Source organism: Eublepharis macularius, chromosome 14 (genome assembly GCF_028583425.1).
Source record: "Eublepharis macularius isolate TG4126 chromosome 14, MPM_Emac_v1.0, whole genome shotgun sequence".
In the NCBI taxonomy this organism is placed as follows: domain Eukaryota; kingdom Metazoa; phylum Chordata; class Lepidosauria; order Squamata; family Eublepharidae; genus Eublepharis; species Eublepharis macularius.
Genome location: NC_072803.1, coordinates 20715394 through 20730851, shown reverse-complemented (window position 1 = coordinate 20730851; position 15458 = coordinate 20715394). Strand labels below are relative to the sequence as shown.

At 42.6% G+C, this 15458-nt stretch overlaps 1 protein-coding gene across 1 annotated transcript in view; it reads right to left on the bottom strand.

The window, feature by feature from the left end:
- PKNOX2 (PBX/knotted 1 homeobox 2) overlaps positions 1-15458 on the bottom strand; it is a 370783-nt gene that overhangs the window by 84961 nt on the left and 270364 nt on the right. The window contains exon 7 of the mRNA XM_054997769.1: positions 3051-3222. Coding sequence (XP_054853744.1) covers positions 3051-3222 — 172 coding nt within the window. The remainder of the gene's footprint in view (positions 1-3050; positions 3223-15458) is intronic.

The following is a 15458-nucleotide window of genomic DNA, read 5'->3' as shown; positions in this document are numbered from 1 at the left end:
CTTTAATATAATCTGTGCAAAAATAGCAAAAGGGGGTCGCAACAACCTGGTTGACTTGGCACAGAAAATCCTGAAATACAAGAAGGAACCGGGCATTTAACCCATTGTATACTCCCTCAAAATCTTCTGTGTCTTAGGTCCTTCATAGGTCCTCTCTATCCCCTTTCAAACCTGGCTATTCCCACGCTAACCACGATGCCATACTGGCTCTCTGCCTTTTACTGGGATAGAGTATGTGCAGCCTAATGGAAACTGGGAAGAATATGGAGATTGCTCAGAGGATATAGTTGGGGTAAAAGAAGAACGAACTGAAAATTTATATTTATATTTCAGTTTTCTGCAGATTGCCTTTAGATTTCTTTTGTTATTTCATGAAGGAAGCAAAGAAGCCATCAGATCTTGAAGATAACACAAACCGGCAAAGAAACAGGGATTATAAAAACCTGGATTATCAGTACATTCAAAGTGTGGATACTGAGCTTAACAATGTCCTAACTATTCAAAGCTACATGCTCCATTTTGTATAATAATGGGACTGGCCAATCACAATATATGGATTTGCATAATGAGTACCTGTGAGAGATTATGCAAATCTGACAGCCATTACCTATCAGAGAGCAGAGAATATCATAACTACAGGAAGCTGTGCGGTATTTTTAAGGTCCTGAATCATATAGGGCATATTCAAAATGATAAAAGAAACTTGCCCTGGCAGAAAAAAAATGTCATTATCTATGTCGTTAACCATAACATTTTAACAATCCAAATTTCTTATGCCTTCTCCATTCCTGAACAGCAATGCAATCCTACATTAGCAGAGATCAAAATCCAAAAATTATTACCTGCATGTAATGGAAATGATTTTCCAATCCACCCATCAGGTCTTGCAGAGATTACATTGCAGAACCATTGGAATGCCACCCCAAATAGCAGCAAGTTATCCCTTTCCCACTGATGATACTAAATTCAGCTGTAATCAAGGCAAATTTCTGTTCCTGCTAATCATGAGGTGGCGACACATGCAGAACAGCAAGCTGAAGTTCCAGTGGGCCAGTACACTTTTCCTTCAAACGTCTGAAGCTCTAGTATGGAAACCTGTCCTGCAATCAGGGTTTTTTTTTCAGCTGGAATGTGGTGGAACGGAGTTCCGGAACCTCTTGAAAATGGTCACATGTCTGGTGGCCCCGCCCCCTGATTTCCAGACAGAGGGGAGTTTAGATTGCACTATGCGCCGCAGCATGGAGGGCAATCTAAACTCCTCTCTGTCTGGAGATCAGGGGGCGGGGCCACCGGCCATGTGACCATTTTCTCCGAGGGCAACCCACTGAGTTCCACCACCTCTTTTCCCAGAAAAAAGCCCTGCCTGCAATTAATATATTTTTAAAAATATCTAAAACCATTGATGACACTAATCACTGAGACTAATGTGTCGGCTTTTTTGTTGTTAAGCAACTCATCACCATCATCACAGCTGAGAAAATCCCTGCCCTTGGAAGTACACCTTCCTTTTCTGGCACAGCTGAAAACTTCCTCAAGGGTTTGAAATTAGCTCTCTCTTTCTCTCTCTCTTTGTACTTTGAAATGGCTGCTATGGCGGTAATGTACATTGACATGATTTTTCTATTTGTGCTATTTTAAATGGATTTTGGAAAGGCTGTTTGAGATTGCTGCTGTTGAGTTCTTTGCTGTGTTCTACTATTCCGTTTTCATTGTTGAAGATTTTTTGTATCTTTGTGATTTTTGTATAGTTGTGCTTTTTACTGTAAGCTACCTTTGGTACTCTAAAAAACAGGAGACAAATTATTTAAATAAAACTTAAATAGAGCCACTAAAACCCATTTTGCCAAAGTCAGATGAATTATTGTTGTGGACTTTTTACCACGTTTTACACATTTCTGCTGATTTTAGCACTAATTTGTTCAATGCTTAGTATTCATTTTAGTATGGCTATAGAGTTTTAATGGTACCTATTGTAAGTCTCCACTGTGAGGAGCAGAAAGGCGGAGTATATTATCTAATAATGGAATACAAATAAAATAATTGTATGCAAATCAGAGACATGAATAAAGCCCATTTTGCCAAGGGTAGATTAATCTTGCCATTGTTTTATTACATTATCTGTCTTAGGAGAAACAATATGTCATTTGCTAAAAGTCGGCATGAATCTGGTACATTAGAACTGTGATGCCAGTACAGTTTCACACTCCCTTTGGGCTTTGGGGGCTTTCTTAATAGTTGTGATAGAAGAATATTCTCCAAATGAACTATTGGTAGAGTTAGATAAATGCCAAAAGCTTTCCTACCCCTTAGGCACAGAATTTTCTCCTCCAGATTGGCTATTTCCTTCTCAAAAATGTCAATTCCCAAATGAATCCATCCTCCCAAATTGCTCTAATATAACAGATCATCACAACCTCCCAAGAAGACAGCTGTAAAAAATTTCCAGCATGAATGGTGCCTGGCTCTTCAAAGCAGGATACTCCAATGCAAAATAAGACATATGCAGATTTGCTTAATTGACCTAACTTATTCTAGCAGGGGAAACTGTATTTCCTTGTAGTTTGAATGTAACCTTCAGTTAAAAATAGGTCTGCCAAGCCACTGGTAGGGGCAAAGAATCTTTCACCCCCAGGTCCCATTGCTTACCACTGATCAGAGTGGTGGGAGAAAAAGAAAATGTATTTACCAGAAGGGTAGCTCTAGGAATCGCTGGAAACTTTATGGCAAAACCACCGAGTTTCCACCGATTTCTAAAGCTATTCTTTGCCACTTCTGGGGTAGTTCTAGGAATCGCCAGAAGATCTATTCTAGAGATTCCTAGAGCTACTCTTTGTCACTTGCGGTCAGAACTTCTGGTAAGTACACAAGGCTGCATTAAAAAATATTCTCCTGTGATGGTGCCCCCCTAACCCACCCATTGGTTGCCTGGCAACCCTAGCTAAAATGCCTGGAGCTTATAAGGCAGTGGGAGTGTTTGGGGGTGGGGAGAGTTCTCTGGGCTCAAAGCAGTGTATTAAGAGGACAGTGACAGATTCAAGTGAGATCCTTACCAGGTTGTCCAGCTCAGGGTCATCACTGAAGAATGGTTTGTGCTCCTGTTCTTGCTGGTGTACGAAATTCTCAATATCTACATCGAAGCTGGCGGAGGTGATGCATTCAGAGCCTTGCGTTGCCTGCTCACACTTCTCAAACAGCAATGTCAGAAGGGGGAACAGAGGATGCCTAAAGATACCAGAAAATACAACGTCATTTCTGGGATGACAACCTGTTGCCGCAGGGGCTAGCCAGTCCTATTTCCTCACTGCACTGCGCTGCAATTTACGATATTCTCAACTCAACTACACAAGACTGGTGTGTCTTTCTCCATTGCTATGCTCAGTTTTCTGTCCAATTCATTCCCATCTACTTGGGGGTTTAGGTAAAGGTAAAGGTAGTCCCCTGTGCAAGCACCGAGTCATTACTGACCCATGGGGGGGACGTCTCACTACGGCGTTTTCTTGGCAGACTTTTTACGGGGTGGTTTGCCATTGCCTTCCCCAGTCATCTACACTTTACCCCCAGGAATCTGGGTACTTATTTTACCAACCTCGGAAGGATGGAAGGCTGAGTCAACCTTGAACTGATTGCCTGAACCTGGCTTCCACCAGGATCGAACTCAGGTCGTGAGCAGAGGTTGGGCTGCAGTACTGCAGCTTACCACTTTGCGTCACAGGGCTGCTTGGGGGTTTAGGGATTGTTAACCTTTACAATATTATTTTAACAAGAAAATACCCATGAAAGGACATCAAATAAAAAACATTAGTAGAATGCTGCTGGATCAGACCAAAACGATTATTTAGTAAAGTGGGGGGAAATGGTGGCTGGGGAATGGCAGTTGGAACATTAAGATGCCTTCCTTTAAATCTACTCAAAATTGCAGCCTCCACTAAACAGCTTTTTTTCTTTCCGTGGGGCATCAATGCAAACATCTGTGTAGTTGTAGTTTGCCTCTTAACTGAGACCTGTGATGTTGCAGAGAGGAAGGGATTCTGCATTAGAATTTCTGAGGTGGTAGAATTTCCTGTAGTACTTCAGTTTACAGAGGGGAGAAGATCACATTTGTTAATAATTCCTATGTAAACAATTATCTGCTTGCAGAATATTGGCACCGCAGGGACTGACTGAATTAGAACCTCCCTCTCTCTCCGATGAGCAGGTATTTTTTAAATAGTCAGTGCATTCCTATAGGGAGGAGCATATAGAAATGGCATTGAATGTAGAAATGTCACAAACCATCTGCAACTGTACAGTTTGTTCTACCACCTCAAGATTTTACCACTTCATTTTCCTGTATGTGTAGACTAGCAGTCTCTCTACACAAGACATTTACACAGGGGTGCTCAAGTGACTTATTTTCAGTGTGGTCTTATATTCAAGTGTACTCTGTCTCCTTAGCGGTGTATGTGTATCCACAATGGGAGAACACTTGATTCTACTTGTGTAAGATGTCTTGTGTAGAGAGACTCCCAGTCTAATGTAAGTTGGGAGAGGATTGCATCCTGGTTTTCTTCATATCCAAGTTTTCTAGGTACAAGGAGTTATGATTACAAGGGGAGGGGAGGTAGTCCCCTGTGCGAGCACTGAGTCATTACTCGTGGGGGGACGTTGCATCATGACGTTTTCTTGGCAGACTTTTTGTTACAGGGTGGTTTGCCATTGCCTTCCCCAGTCATCTACACTTTACCCCCCAGGAAACTGAGTACTCATTTTACCAAGCTTGGAAGGATGGAAAGCTGAGTCAACCTTGAGACGGCTCCATGAACCTGGCTTCCGCCAGGATCAAACTCAGGTTAGGCTGCAGTACTGCAGCTTACCACTCTGTGCCATGGGGCCCCGATTACAAGGGAAGAGGAAGCATTTAAATGTACAGATCCCACACACACATACACTTGCCGTCCCCAAAGGGACAGCCATGTAATAATGGTCCTTGAGTTTGAGGACTCTTGAAACAAGATCCTTGCTGAAACTAAGCTTGTCTGGAGCTGATCAGTACCTGAATGGGGGACCTCCTTGGAACTCAACATATACCATCTTGAGTTCCATGATGGCAGAATTTAAATGAAATAAACAAATAACTCTGAATGTGCAGATTGACATTCAGTCACAAAAAGGGGTTTTACGTTTAAGTACTCTTGTTATGATGCCAATGGCTTCTATGCGTTTCATATTTTCACACCTCCATCCACCATATTTCCAGCTATCTTTCCACCAATCACTTGAGAATCGACAAGGTTCTATTTTACTTACCATTTATATACTATTTTAATTTGCAAAGTGGTCTACATTGTGGCGCAGAGTGGTAAGCTGCAGTACTGCAGCCCAAGCTCTGCTCACGACAAGTTCGATCCTGATGGAAGCCAGGTTCAGGTAGCCAGCTCAAGGTCAGTAATGATTGACCCCCATGGGTCAGTAATGACTCAGTGCTTTACCTTTACCTACAAATTTTACAACTTGAGCAACTCTTCATGTGATTTCACTGAAAGTGACACACCCAAAGCCACACACTGGCTCATTTGCGATTGGTGTTCCAACTCATGGTTTTATTTATTTATTTACATTATTTTAAGGCTTTTTTCTGGGAAAAGAGGTGGTGGAACTCAATGGTGGAACTCAAGACCGCACAATGACATCACTTTGGGTCAGCTGGAACAAGGGGGGTAGTTTTTTAAAGTTTAAATTGCCCTCAGTGAAAATGGTCACATGGCTGGTGGCCCTGCCTCCTGATCTCCAGACAGAGGGGAGTTTATATTGCCCTCCATGCCGCTCGGCAGCATGGAGGGCAATCTAAACTCCCCTCTGTCTGGAGATCAGGGGGTGGGGCCACCACCCATGTGACCATTTTTAAGAGGTGCCGGAACTCCGTTCCACCACGTTCCTGCTGAAAAAAGTCCTGCATTATTTATAATCCGCCTTTCTGAGTCTTAACATGGATTATACAGAGTAAGTCAATACAATCAACAGCAAGGACATTCAATAAACAGTGCAATAGGATCTACAGATGCAAATTTGCAGAGATTTGAAAACAAGCAGAAATCCGATACAGAGTTAAAACAATGCCGAGGCAAAACATAAGCAATTAATTATGACACATTAAATGATGTAGAAACTATCCAGTAGGAATTTTCAGGTAGGTAGCCCATGCTGAACTACAGGTGAACAGCAGGATTTGAGTTCAGTTGCACCTTAGACCAACAAGATTTTCAGAGTTTAAGTTTTCGAGAGTCAGAAAGCATATACCCTGAAAATCTTGTTGGTCTCTAAGCTGCTACTGGACTCAAATTCTGCTAGCCAGTAGGAGGATACTAGCAGCAACAGACAGTACCCAGTAATACAGTCTACAGTGCCTATCTCTTTCCCAAAGCATCTTTCTGAACCACTTCCCTACAGCACAGCCCTATTACTTGTGTAAAAAAGCTATCTGGAATAATTCAGTTTTTCATAGTTTGTGGAAAGCCAGGAGAATGGGAACTTTTCAAGCAGGCTGTTCCATAAGTTTGGGGTCACTCTATGGAGTATGTATTTATGGGCAGCTGTTGATTTTGCCCATTTGAAGAGTGGTATCTGCAGAAGTCCCTGCTTCACTGACTGAAGCTGTTGCAGTGGACCAGTGAGGGAGAGGTAAGGCCTTCAAGGGCTTTGTATGTGACAGCCAAAACCTGGAACTGAGCCTGGTAACTGATGGGTAGCCAATGGAGTGATTGCAAAATGACTTTATTATTTGAAAACCAGAGTTCGAGTTTCCAAATGCTCAACAGTCAGGTCATGGTTTGGAACAGTTTGACTGCTTTTGTTTTCTGTTCGTTCGGCTTCATGGTGAAGCAGCCCCTGATAGCAGAGTGATAGCTGTAACCAGGGCTTTTTTTCAGTGGGAACTCAGTGGAACAGAGTTCCAGAACTTCTTGAAAATGGTCACATGGCTGGTGGTCCCGCCCCCTGATCTCCAGACAGAGGGGAGTTTAGATTGCCCTCCGTGCTGCCGAGCGGCGTGGAGGGCAATCTAAGCTCTCCTCTGTCTGGAGATCAGGGGGCGGGGCCACCAGCCAAGTGACCATTTTTTCCGAGGGCAACCCACTGAGTTCCACCACCTCTTTTCCCAGAAAAAAGCCCTGGCTGTAACTAGCTCCTTTCAGATGTTACAACTACATTGGGAGTCCACCAATGGACATGTGTGCTACCCACGATACTTCCAATGTGTATGTTTGCTGTTTCATGTGAATGGCTCACATGTGGAAAATCAGCATGCATGTGGGAAATCTACATGTTGCCTTATTCCCATGAAATAGCATTGTGGGTAATGCATACTCCTGTTGGTGGGCTTTATAACAAATGAAAAGGACACCTACAACTTTCAGTTTGAACATCATGTCCAATCACAGTACGTCCAAAAACTTCAAATCATGGTTTCTCACTCTGGTCTCATTCCAAGGCAATCTGAAAACACAGTTCAACAATGCAGACATCGTGTCAAAACATAGCTTAGTGTTCATGAGCGTGGTTTGGCTGGATGTCTGGACTGAGTTACAGAGACTACAGCTCAGGGAGGACTTGAAGCAGACCCTTCTGGGCTAAATCTGTGCACTGGACTTCAGTGGTCTCACTTTATCCCCAAGCGAGTACCAGGCTCCCAAAGGTTTACATATCCAATCACATCTCACTCAGGGCTGTTCCATGCAACGTGCTGCTGTAAATACTGTGTTCAGATGTTTCTAGAAACATTTTCAATAAATAGTAGCTTGAGGAAGAGAAATACACAGCACTTTGCATGTTGGTGTCCAAATTTAAGAGAATCTGTGGACGAGAACACCTGGCAAAAACAACCCCCAGAGACATGCCGTCACACACAATTTAGCCATGTCTGTTGCTAATCAAAGTCTAAAAATCAAGTGATTACAGCTGCAAAGAGGAGATTCTTAGGCCTGATTTAAAAGTGATTCTGGTGAGGCAAAGGACCCATGTGACTCTGTATGTGCCCAGCGTCTCATTTAAACCGGGCTGCTATCCATGCAAAGCAGCTACATGAGCTTAGCCTGCGTGCCAGAGATTCATAGCCTTAGTAGTGTATGCTGGTGTACTGACCATATGCAGCTAAATGAGAAGCTGGGCGTATGCTTCGCTGCACGGGTTCTTTTGCCTTGCCAGTCAGCCTAAGATATGCTGCTGATTGGACCAGTCCCAGGTAATGGGGGAAGGCAGTACCGAGGAAGCTGGGCTGAAGAGGAGGCCCTGCCCCCAGATTTGGGAAGCTGTTCATAGGAACAGCTCCCTCAAATATCACACATTAGTCAGGTGTCTATTGTCCCCAGGTCCAAAGCTATAAATGGTTGCGCAAAAGTTGCCCCATCTTATATTATGAAATTACTGAAGTCCTGCCACTGATATACTCAACAATCTCAGGGGAGAAACAGGTATGCTCATTATTTGTATCATGTCTTGCAGACAAGACAGAGCCAGGAACGAAAGAGTTGCGCCATTCTACAGCAAAACAAAATACCCAGAGGTGGCACGGAAGAGAAGTTGGAGCATTTTGAGTTGCACAGGTCTTTTCCAATAATGGTTGTTTTCACACTGCTTACCGGCCACGGAACACTGCGCCGAGCTCCCGGAATGACAGCGTCTTCCTGGTGCGACCGTTCTCGCGCAAAATCACACCAGAGACGCTGTCGTTCTGGGAGCCTGGCGCGATGTTCTGTGGCCGGTAAGCAGTGTGAAAACGGCCAATGTATTTTTTTCCTTTAGAACTTCCTCTGGCGAGAACAGTCTCTTCTTCTTTCCGTCTTCTGCAGTTAAGCCCCCAAACCACATTGCATTGTATAAAGTTGCACTCTGATTTAAGACTCTCTATTACCATTTCCTCCTTCTTTCTGCATCACAACAACACCATGCTCCTCTGTGGGCTTTTAAAAGGCAGTTCCCATTCTTTTCTTTTCTTTTCTTGTGAATTTTAGACTGGTGGGAAGTTGCATTTTTTCCAAAAGAAATTAGTATCCTTTATACCTGGTAGTGCACACAGACAACAAATGCTTCTTTTGGAAGTTAGCAAAATCTAAATTCAGTAGTTGCATTGCAGTAGGTGGAGAATTTAGGACTAGTTCCAATGACAATTGAATCCAGATCAAAATCTAGGATTTAAAAGGGAAGGTTAAAAAGTGAAAGAAAGGAAGATGGCAATCAACCGAAGATAGTAAACTCATAGGCTACTCATCTGCTAACTCTTACCACATTAAAGGAAAGGCAAGAGATGCATTGCAGATAAATTAACTTCTCCACATCTCCGTGCAGTAATTTGGCAACCAGGCTGCTTAGATTGGCAGCACAGGCCTAATATGATATCAGACACTATATCTACCTCCTCCCTTTTACATACTTGGGGAACTGAAAAAACCAGATGCCCATTTCGCTTCAGGCTGAAATTCACTCTTTATTTGAAATTCACTCTTTATTTAATCAAAGCAAGTGTGTTTTAATTTCTTTAAAGTCTGTTGTGACTTGAATGCTTAGCGCTAAAGATGTCCCAAGAGTCCAGTGAGCTGAAAGATCTATTATACACATCAACAAATCACAGGAACCAACGGATTAGCCAAGCCTTCCAAGACCAAGACAAAGAGAAAGGCAGGTGAAGGGGTTAAACTCTGGTATAAGTCTTCATTTGCAGCTACTAATACTGCGGCATATTACAGTCTAATCTAGACTGATCCCAGTTTAATGCAAGATTCTTCAAGCCATGAGCAGAATACGAAGAAAAAAAAGCCTCAGTGGTCGTAATTTAGGCAGCCCTGCCGAGGCTTAGCTGAGGGATATGAAAGGCAAATTCCAGACGGTGTTATGAATTATTTCGCCTTATGAACCTTCCCACTCTCAACAGATGCCTGCTGCCATTTAAACAGCCACTAGATCAATTAGAAATGAAAGGCACAAATCGACCCTGCGCAAGGGCACTAAATTACTAGGAACTAATAATCCAAGCAGTAATGCCAGGTGGTAGGAGTTCAGCAACGCACCCCCCAACCTTTTGCACACAGCACAAATTCCTTTTTCAATGTTATGGAGAGAATTAAAGTGCACACAGTGGGAAGAGAGAAAGAAAGAGAGAGCAGCGGTTTGTAAACCTCTAGCAAAAGCTTGGGCAAGCAAGCTCTTTTGACATGGCTGTGGCCCCACTCAAAAAGAACATGGAATTGTAGAAGGCGGTGATGGGTAACGCCCATCAGAAAACCCAGGGCCATCTTGTGAATGCAGAATGTAATTATTTACTAGCTTTTACTCCTAAAACCAAAAATAAGTGGACTATTATGTCCATATATTTTTATCTATTATACTTCACCTTTTTCTGTGTGTCAAGGCAGTTAAGAGGAATAACTACCGCATACAAAAATTAGAAATTAAGCAATGGTGAAAGTGCGCAAGAATAGAGAGGTATGATGGACAGCAAAAATACAATGAGGCCCCTCCCGTAATAACTTAATCATATTTTTGATCATGAAGGTTCTTTAGCCTACAGTATCAGCAAGGCACTATAAGAATGCTGGCATAATGCAGTCCACTCCCCCATACACAGCCGTACTAACGCCTGAACAGAACTGACATGCATAATGCCTATACATACAATGAGAACTAGAGTCTCCAACCATTTGGATAGAACCTATATGTAACCTCCATTTAAGACATTATAGTCAATGTGTGGAGGGTGAGGCGTTCGCTTATCAGCAGAGGAGCTACTTTCCATGCAGAAGGTCCCAGGTTCAATCCCTGGCGTTTCCAGGTAAAAGGATCAGGTAAGAGGTGATGTGAAAGACCTCAACCTGAGACCCTTGAACATCGGTCAGAGTCGATGATACTGACCAGGACTGACCAATGACCTGATCCCAGTATAAGACAGCTTCCTCCTGATCCCAGTATAACCTGATCCCAGTATAAGACAGCTTCCTCCATTCATGTGGACCCCTGTCCCCCGTGCATTCAATCAATACACATGTTTGAAGAGAATTACTAAGGTTAAACAAGCCAATCAGACAGCCAGTGGTAGAGTTGATCTACAATATGGTATATTTGTTGGCCCTTTCCAGACATCTAAGTATGTTCAATGATACACATAGACAGGGGAGTGGGACCATGGCAACAAACTCCATTTCAGACTGAGTATATTCATTGGAATATATGCATAGAACCTATATGCTCACATGTGTAGGTGTGCAATGCACTCTCTACTCTGAAAAAGCAGCGGTCTCAGTTATGTGCACATACGTTTCAATGAATGATCATAGGTAGGGGATGAAGCTTGTTCTCTCTCTTTCTCTGTTTGTTCGTTATATGCACTCAGAACATCTGAAAAGGGTTTATATCTCCTGGGGCATAACTTGAGAGTTCCACCGCCCCAATACTGATACTACTTTTATGCATAAAAGAGAAAATGAAAAGGGGAAGTCTCTAAACTGGCGATTTTTCTAGCCATTATGAATGGGACTGTCCATTTATCATGAAAAAACAGTAACAGCCATATGACTCCTGCTTAGTAATTCCTATGGAAAGTGGGGAAAATATACAGTAGAATCTTTATTGATCCCCCTTTCTCTTGCCTCAATAAGGTCATTTCACCCATTGAGGCTGCATCAAACAGATTATGCTTACAAATAGTTCAGCTGTGTGGTGCCAGGAAAAAAAAAACGAGTCGCCATCACTATGATGGTACAGCAGGATGGCATAGTTGCGTGAGAGACACTTGCAAGGGAAAATGTATGAAAAAGCCTGAGAGAAAGCCCAGCAAGAAGGCTAATACCACAATTCAAAGTAACAGTCTTGCGGCACCTTAAAGAGTTAATGAATGTGGCAAATTGTATTGGATGAATGAGGCTCTAGCTCACAAATTCTTATGCCACAAATTCAATCCTCTGTAAGCCTCACGTTATTTTGGCTGCAGCAGACAAACAGCTACCCTTCCAGAATATATCACAATTCAAAAATCTGCAGGGATTTGTTGCAAATGTACATTGGTGTAGGAAGCGCCCATTCATATTCACAGAGAGAGCCAATACTTCCTCCTTTTCATGCACACCCCAAAGGAGTGTGCATGAAAAAAAGCCATTCTGGACAGAAGAGCGCTTGCATGCATCAGACTCAGAGCATCACACCCAAATTAGACTGTTGTATCAGGGCATTCACGTAGTGATAGAATTTACTTAGAGACATTGCCTTATAATGTACAGTGGAAAGGAACTGGTAAGTTGCGTTGACCTAAGATCACACGATTCTAGTTTGCTCTACAGCAAGGCTTAAATAACTGCTGTCCAAGATGATTTACAGTGCAATCCTAATCAGAGATATATACTTCTAATCCCATTGATTTTAATAGATTTAGAAGGGTATAATTCTGTTTAGGATTAGAGGTGGGCACGAATCGCAATACGAAGCAAAAAACTGCACGAACTGGGCCAATTTGTGGTTTGTGAAAATGCAGTTCATGGGGCCACGTTTTCCATGAACTCCATGACTTTTTTTGCCTGGTTCGTTAGAGTTGTGAGCAGTTTGTGAAGCCAGACAGGCCGGTGCCACTGTCTTCACTGGGTCTGTGAAACTGACAGCCCCGTTCTCCTGCTGCCCGCAAGCAGCAGGAGAAGGGGGCTGTCACTTTTTCACACCCTGTGCTGGGTTCAGCCAATTGCCTGTCAGTTTTGCACGCTCCGCGCTGGATTCAGCCAATCGGCTGAAGCCGGTTTGGTGTGTGTGAAAGTGACAGCCCCATTCTCTTGCTGCCTGCAAGCAGCAGGAGAAGGGAGTTGTCTGTTTCAAACGCTGGCTTCACCCGATCGAATGAAGCCCGCACGGGGAGTTTTGAAACTGTGACAGCCTTCTTCTGCCACTTCTGGGCAACAGGAGAAGGGGGCTGTCAGTTTCAAATACCCCACGCCAGCTTCAGCAGCTGGTGCCGGGCATTTGAAATGCCACGAACCACAAACCAATTCGTGAACTAGGAAAAGTTCGTGGAATCACATGGTTCTTTTTTTCGGTTCATGCCCATGTCTACTTAGGATTCCACTGTTAGTTGCTGTTAATATTAAAGTTGCTTTAAACCATTCTTCATTCAAATATGGCACAACCCTTTGCATAATTACTCCATTATAAACTCACTGAAATCAATGGGCTTAGCCTGGAGTAACTCTCCATGGGATTGCACCGCCTATGTCTATCTGTAGACTGAGAAATATTTCAATTAAGATTTCAGTGTAAAATGTCTCATGCAATTCATCTTAAATTGTTCCCAAGTTTGCTGAATGTTGAAGAATCCTCTCATGCCTTCTTTTCATACTGTTTTTTCATAAACACTAACACTAAAATCAACAATATAGTTGTTAGCATTTAAAGTTCTTCAAGATTCTTTGTTGTGTTCTGACTGCAATAGATTACTATGAATACTCCTCTAGAATAGGTTTCTTTGTAGGTAGTCATGGTACATCAGTCACGACCTATATTAATCACTTTTCTGTGCTAACTGGATTCTGCTGTGAGGCAGTCCACACTGGCTTTTCAGCACTGAAAGATTCCAAAGGATACTGCTTAGATTTTCATCTGGGTACTCAACATACATTTAAAAATGACATGCAGCCTCTCCAAGATGCATTGCCTTTGATGTTCCTATTCAGGACTTCTGTTTACATAAAATGGCCATTTTTAAGATTTGTGTATATTCACTATCATCATAAAATAGTCTTGAAATACATCAAGGGTTTCCTTGAGGACGGTGCAGATCAGTTGTACTCTGTGTCTACGCCACAGAGAAATAAGAATTAATGGGTTCAAACTGAAACCATAAGATTGAGAATGGATGTTGGTAGTAGAGCCCTGGAGCAGGCTGTCAAGGGATGTAACACAATGTTCATCACTAAAGGATTTCAAAGTCAGTTTGGACAAATATCAGCTTGGGAAAATATGGAAGGTTTCAACCCTCTAGGGCAGGGAAAGTAACGGGATGATCTCTTTAGACCACTTTCTGTTCCCCTAAAAATGCCTTGAAATGATTCTTGCAGCTGGCAAAAAGCAGCACTTGACAATGCAATGGCTTCTGTTAAACTCTAAATTCTTGGAAGTACGCTTCAGTGCAAACTGGAATGTCCCCTCTCCAGATTTTATACAACGGTAGCAGGCACAACTATTTGAATTCAGGTTTATCCCAATCAATCACACCTGCGTGCTGCAGAAACACAGCTGAACACACCCTTTCCTGGGGCTTACCTCTCTGCACCTTCCATCCTAGGCATGTTTCTTGGGCTTGGTTCAAGCAAAGAAGCTTGGCTAAGAGAAAGTGCTGGAGTGCAGCAAACTACAGGAAAATAAATTGCAAGGGAAGGGGGGAGAGAGGTTCAGCACCCCACCCACCATAGCTCTGAAAACTGGCTCTCGATACCCACTTTGCACAAGTTTTGGATATTTTGTAATGCCAGCAGCACTTGATGATGACAATATTTCAGGCTATACCTTAAACCGGCACACTGTATTGTATTATAATAGCCTCATCACACACCCCACAGCCAAAACTGTCCTGGAAAATGCATACCACCAAAGCCTCGATACAAAGTGCAAGAAACACTTTTCAATAACGTACCAGAGAACTCCTTGGAGACTTGCAAACGGTGAACGGTGAGACATCCCGAATTTTGTTGCTACGACAGAAGTTTAGGAAGCCCATTTGGAGATTTTTCTTGACAGCATAATTTCTTTCTCAAAGTGAGATTTGCTGTAGTTCAAGCCTGGACAGGATCTTGCCTTCTGACCCAGAAGCCTTTCCCCTTAATACTAGAGGAGGATTTCATTCTAATGCACAGCTCACATCACAGGGAAAATGTGTATGGAACTTGTGCAGTTGGGCCTATGAGGTTTACTATGGAACTAAGCTGTTTTTCTCTGTTTTATTTCTCTGTCCGTTCACCTTCCTTCATTCCTATATTTTGTCTGTCATTTTATCCGCCTTCTTCCCTTTCTCTTTCCTGCTCTGTCTTTTTTTCTTCATTTATGTTTTTGTTTTCTAGAAACAAATTCCATTTTTCTTCTGATATGCTCATGAATGGACTGAGGGGATGGGAGTCTGCATTAGCTGCCTCCGCAGTGGGGAAAAAGCTTAGAATAAACCCTGTCCAGATGTTGGAAGGTTATCTGGAGACAGATCTATGCATCTGCTCAAAGACATTCATATCATTAAAGTATATCTCTTCATAGCCACCACAGTTGTCTTTGTGTGATCCAGTGATAATGTATATTTCTATATTTAAAAAATTGTTATAATACAGTTAAATTATGGGTACTTAAATCTCCTTGATTTCAGCAGGGAGGTTGAAGCACATGCTTAATAAAATAGTAATTTTAGCATCACTATAGGGCTTTCCAGTGTTCATTGTGCTACACACGCACTGAAGTTATAATCCTTGAGACAA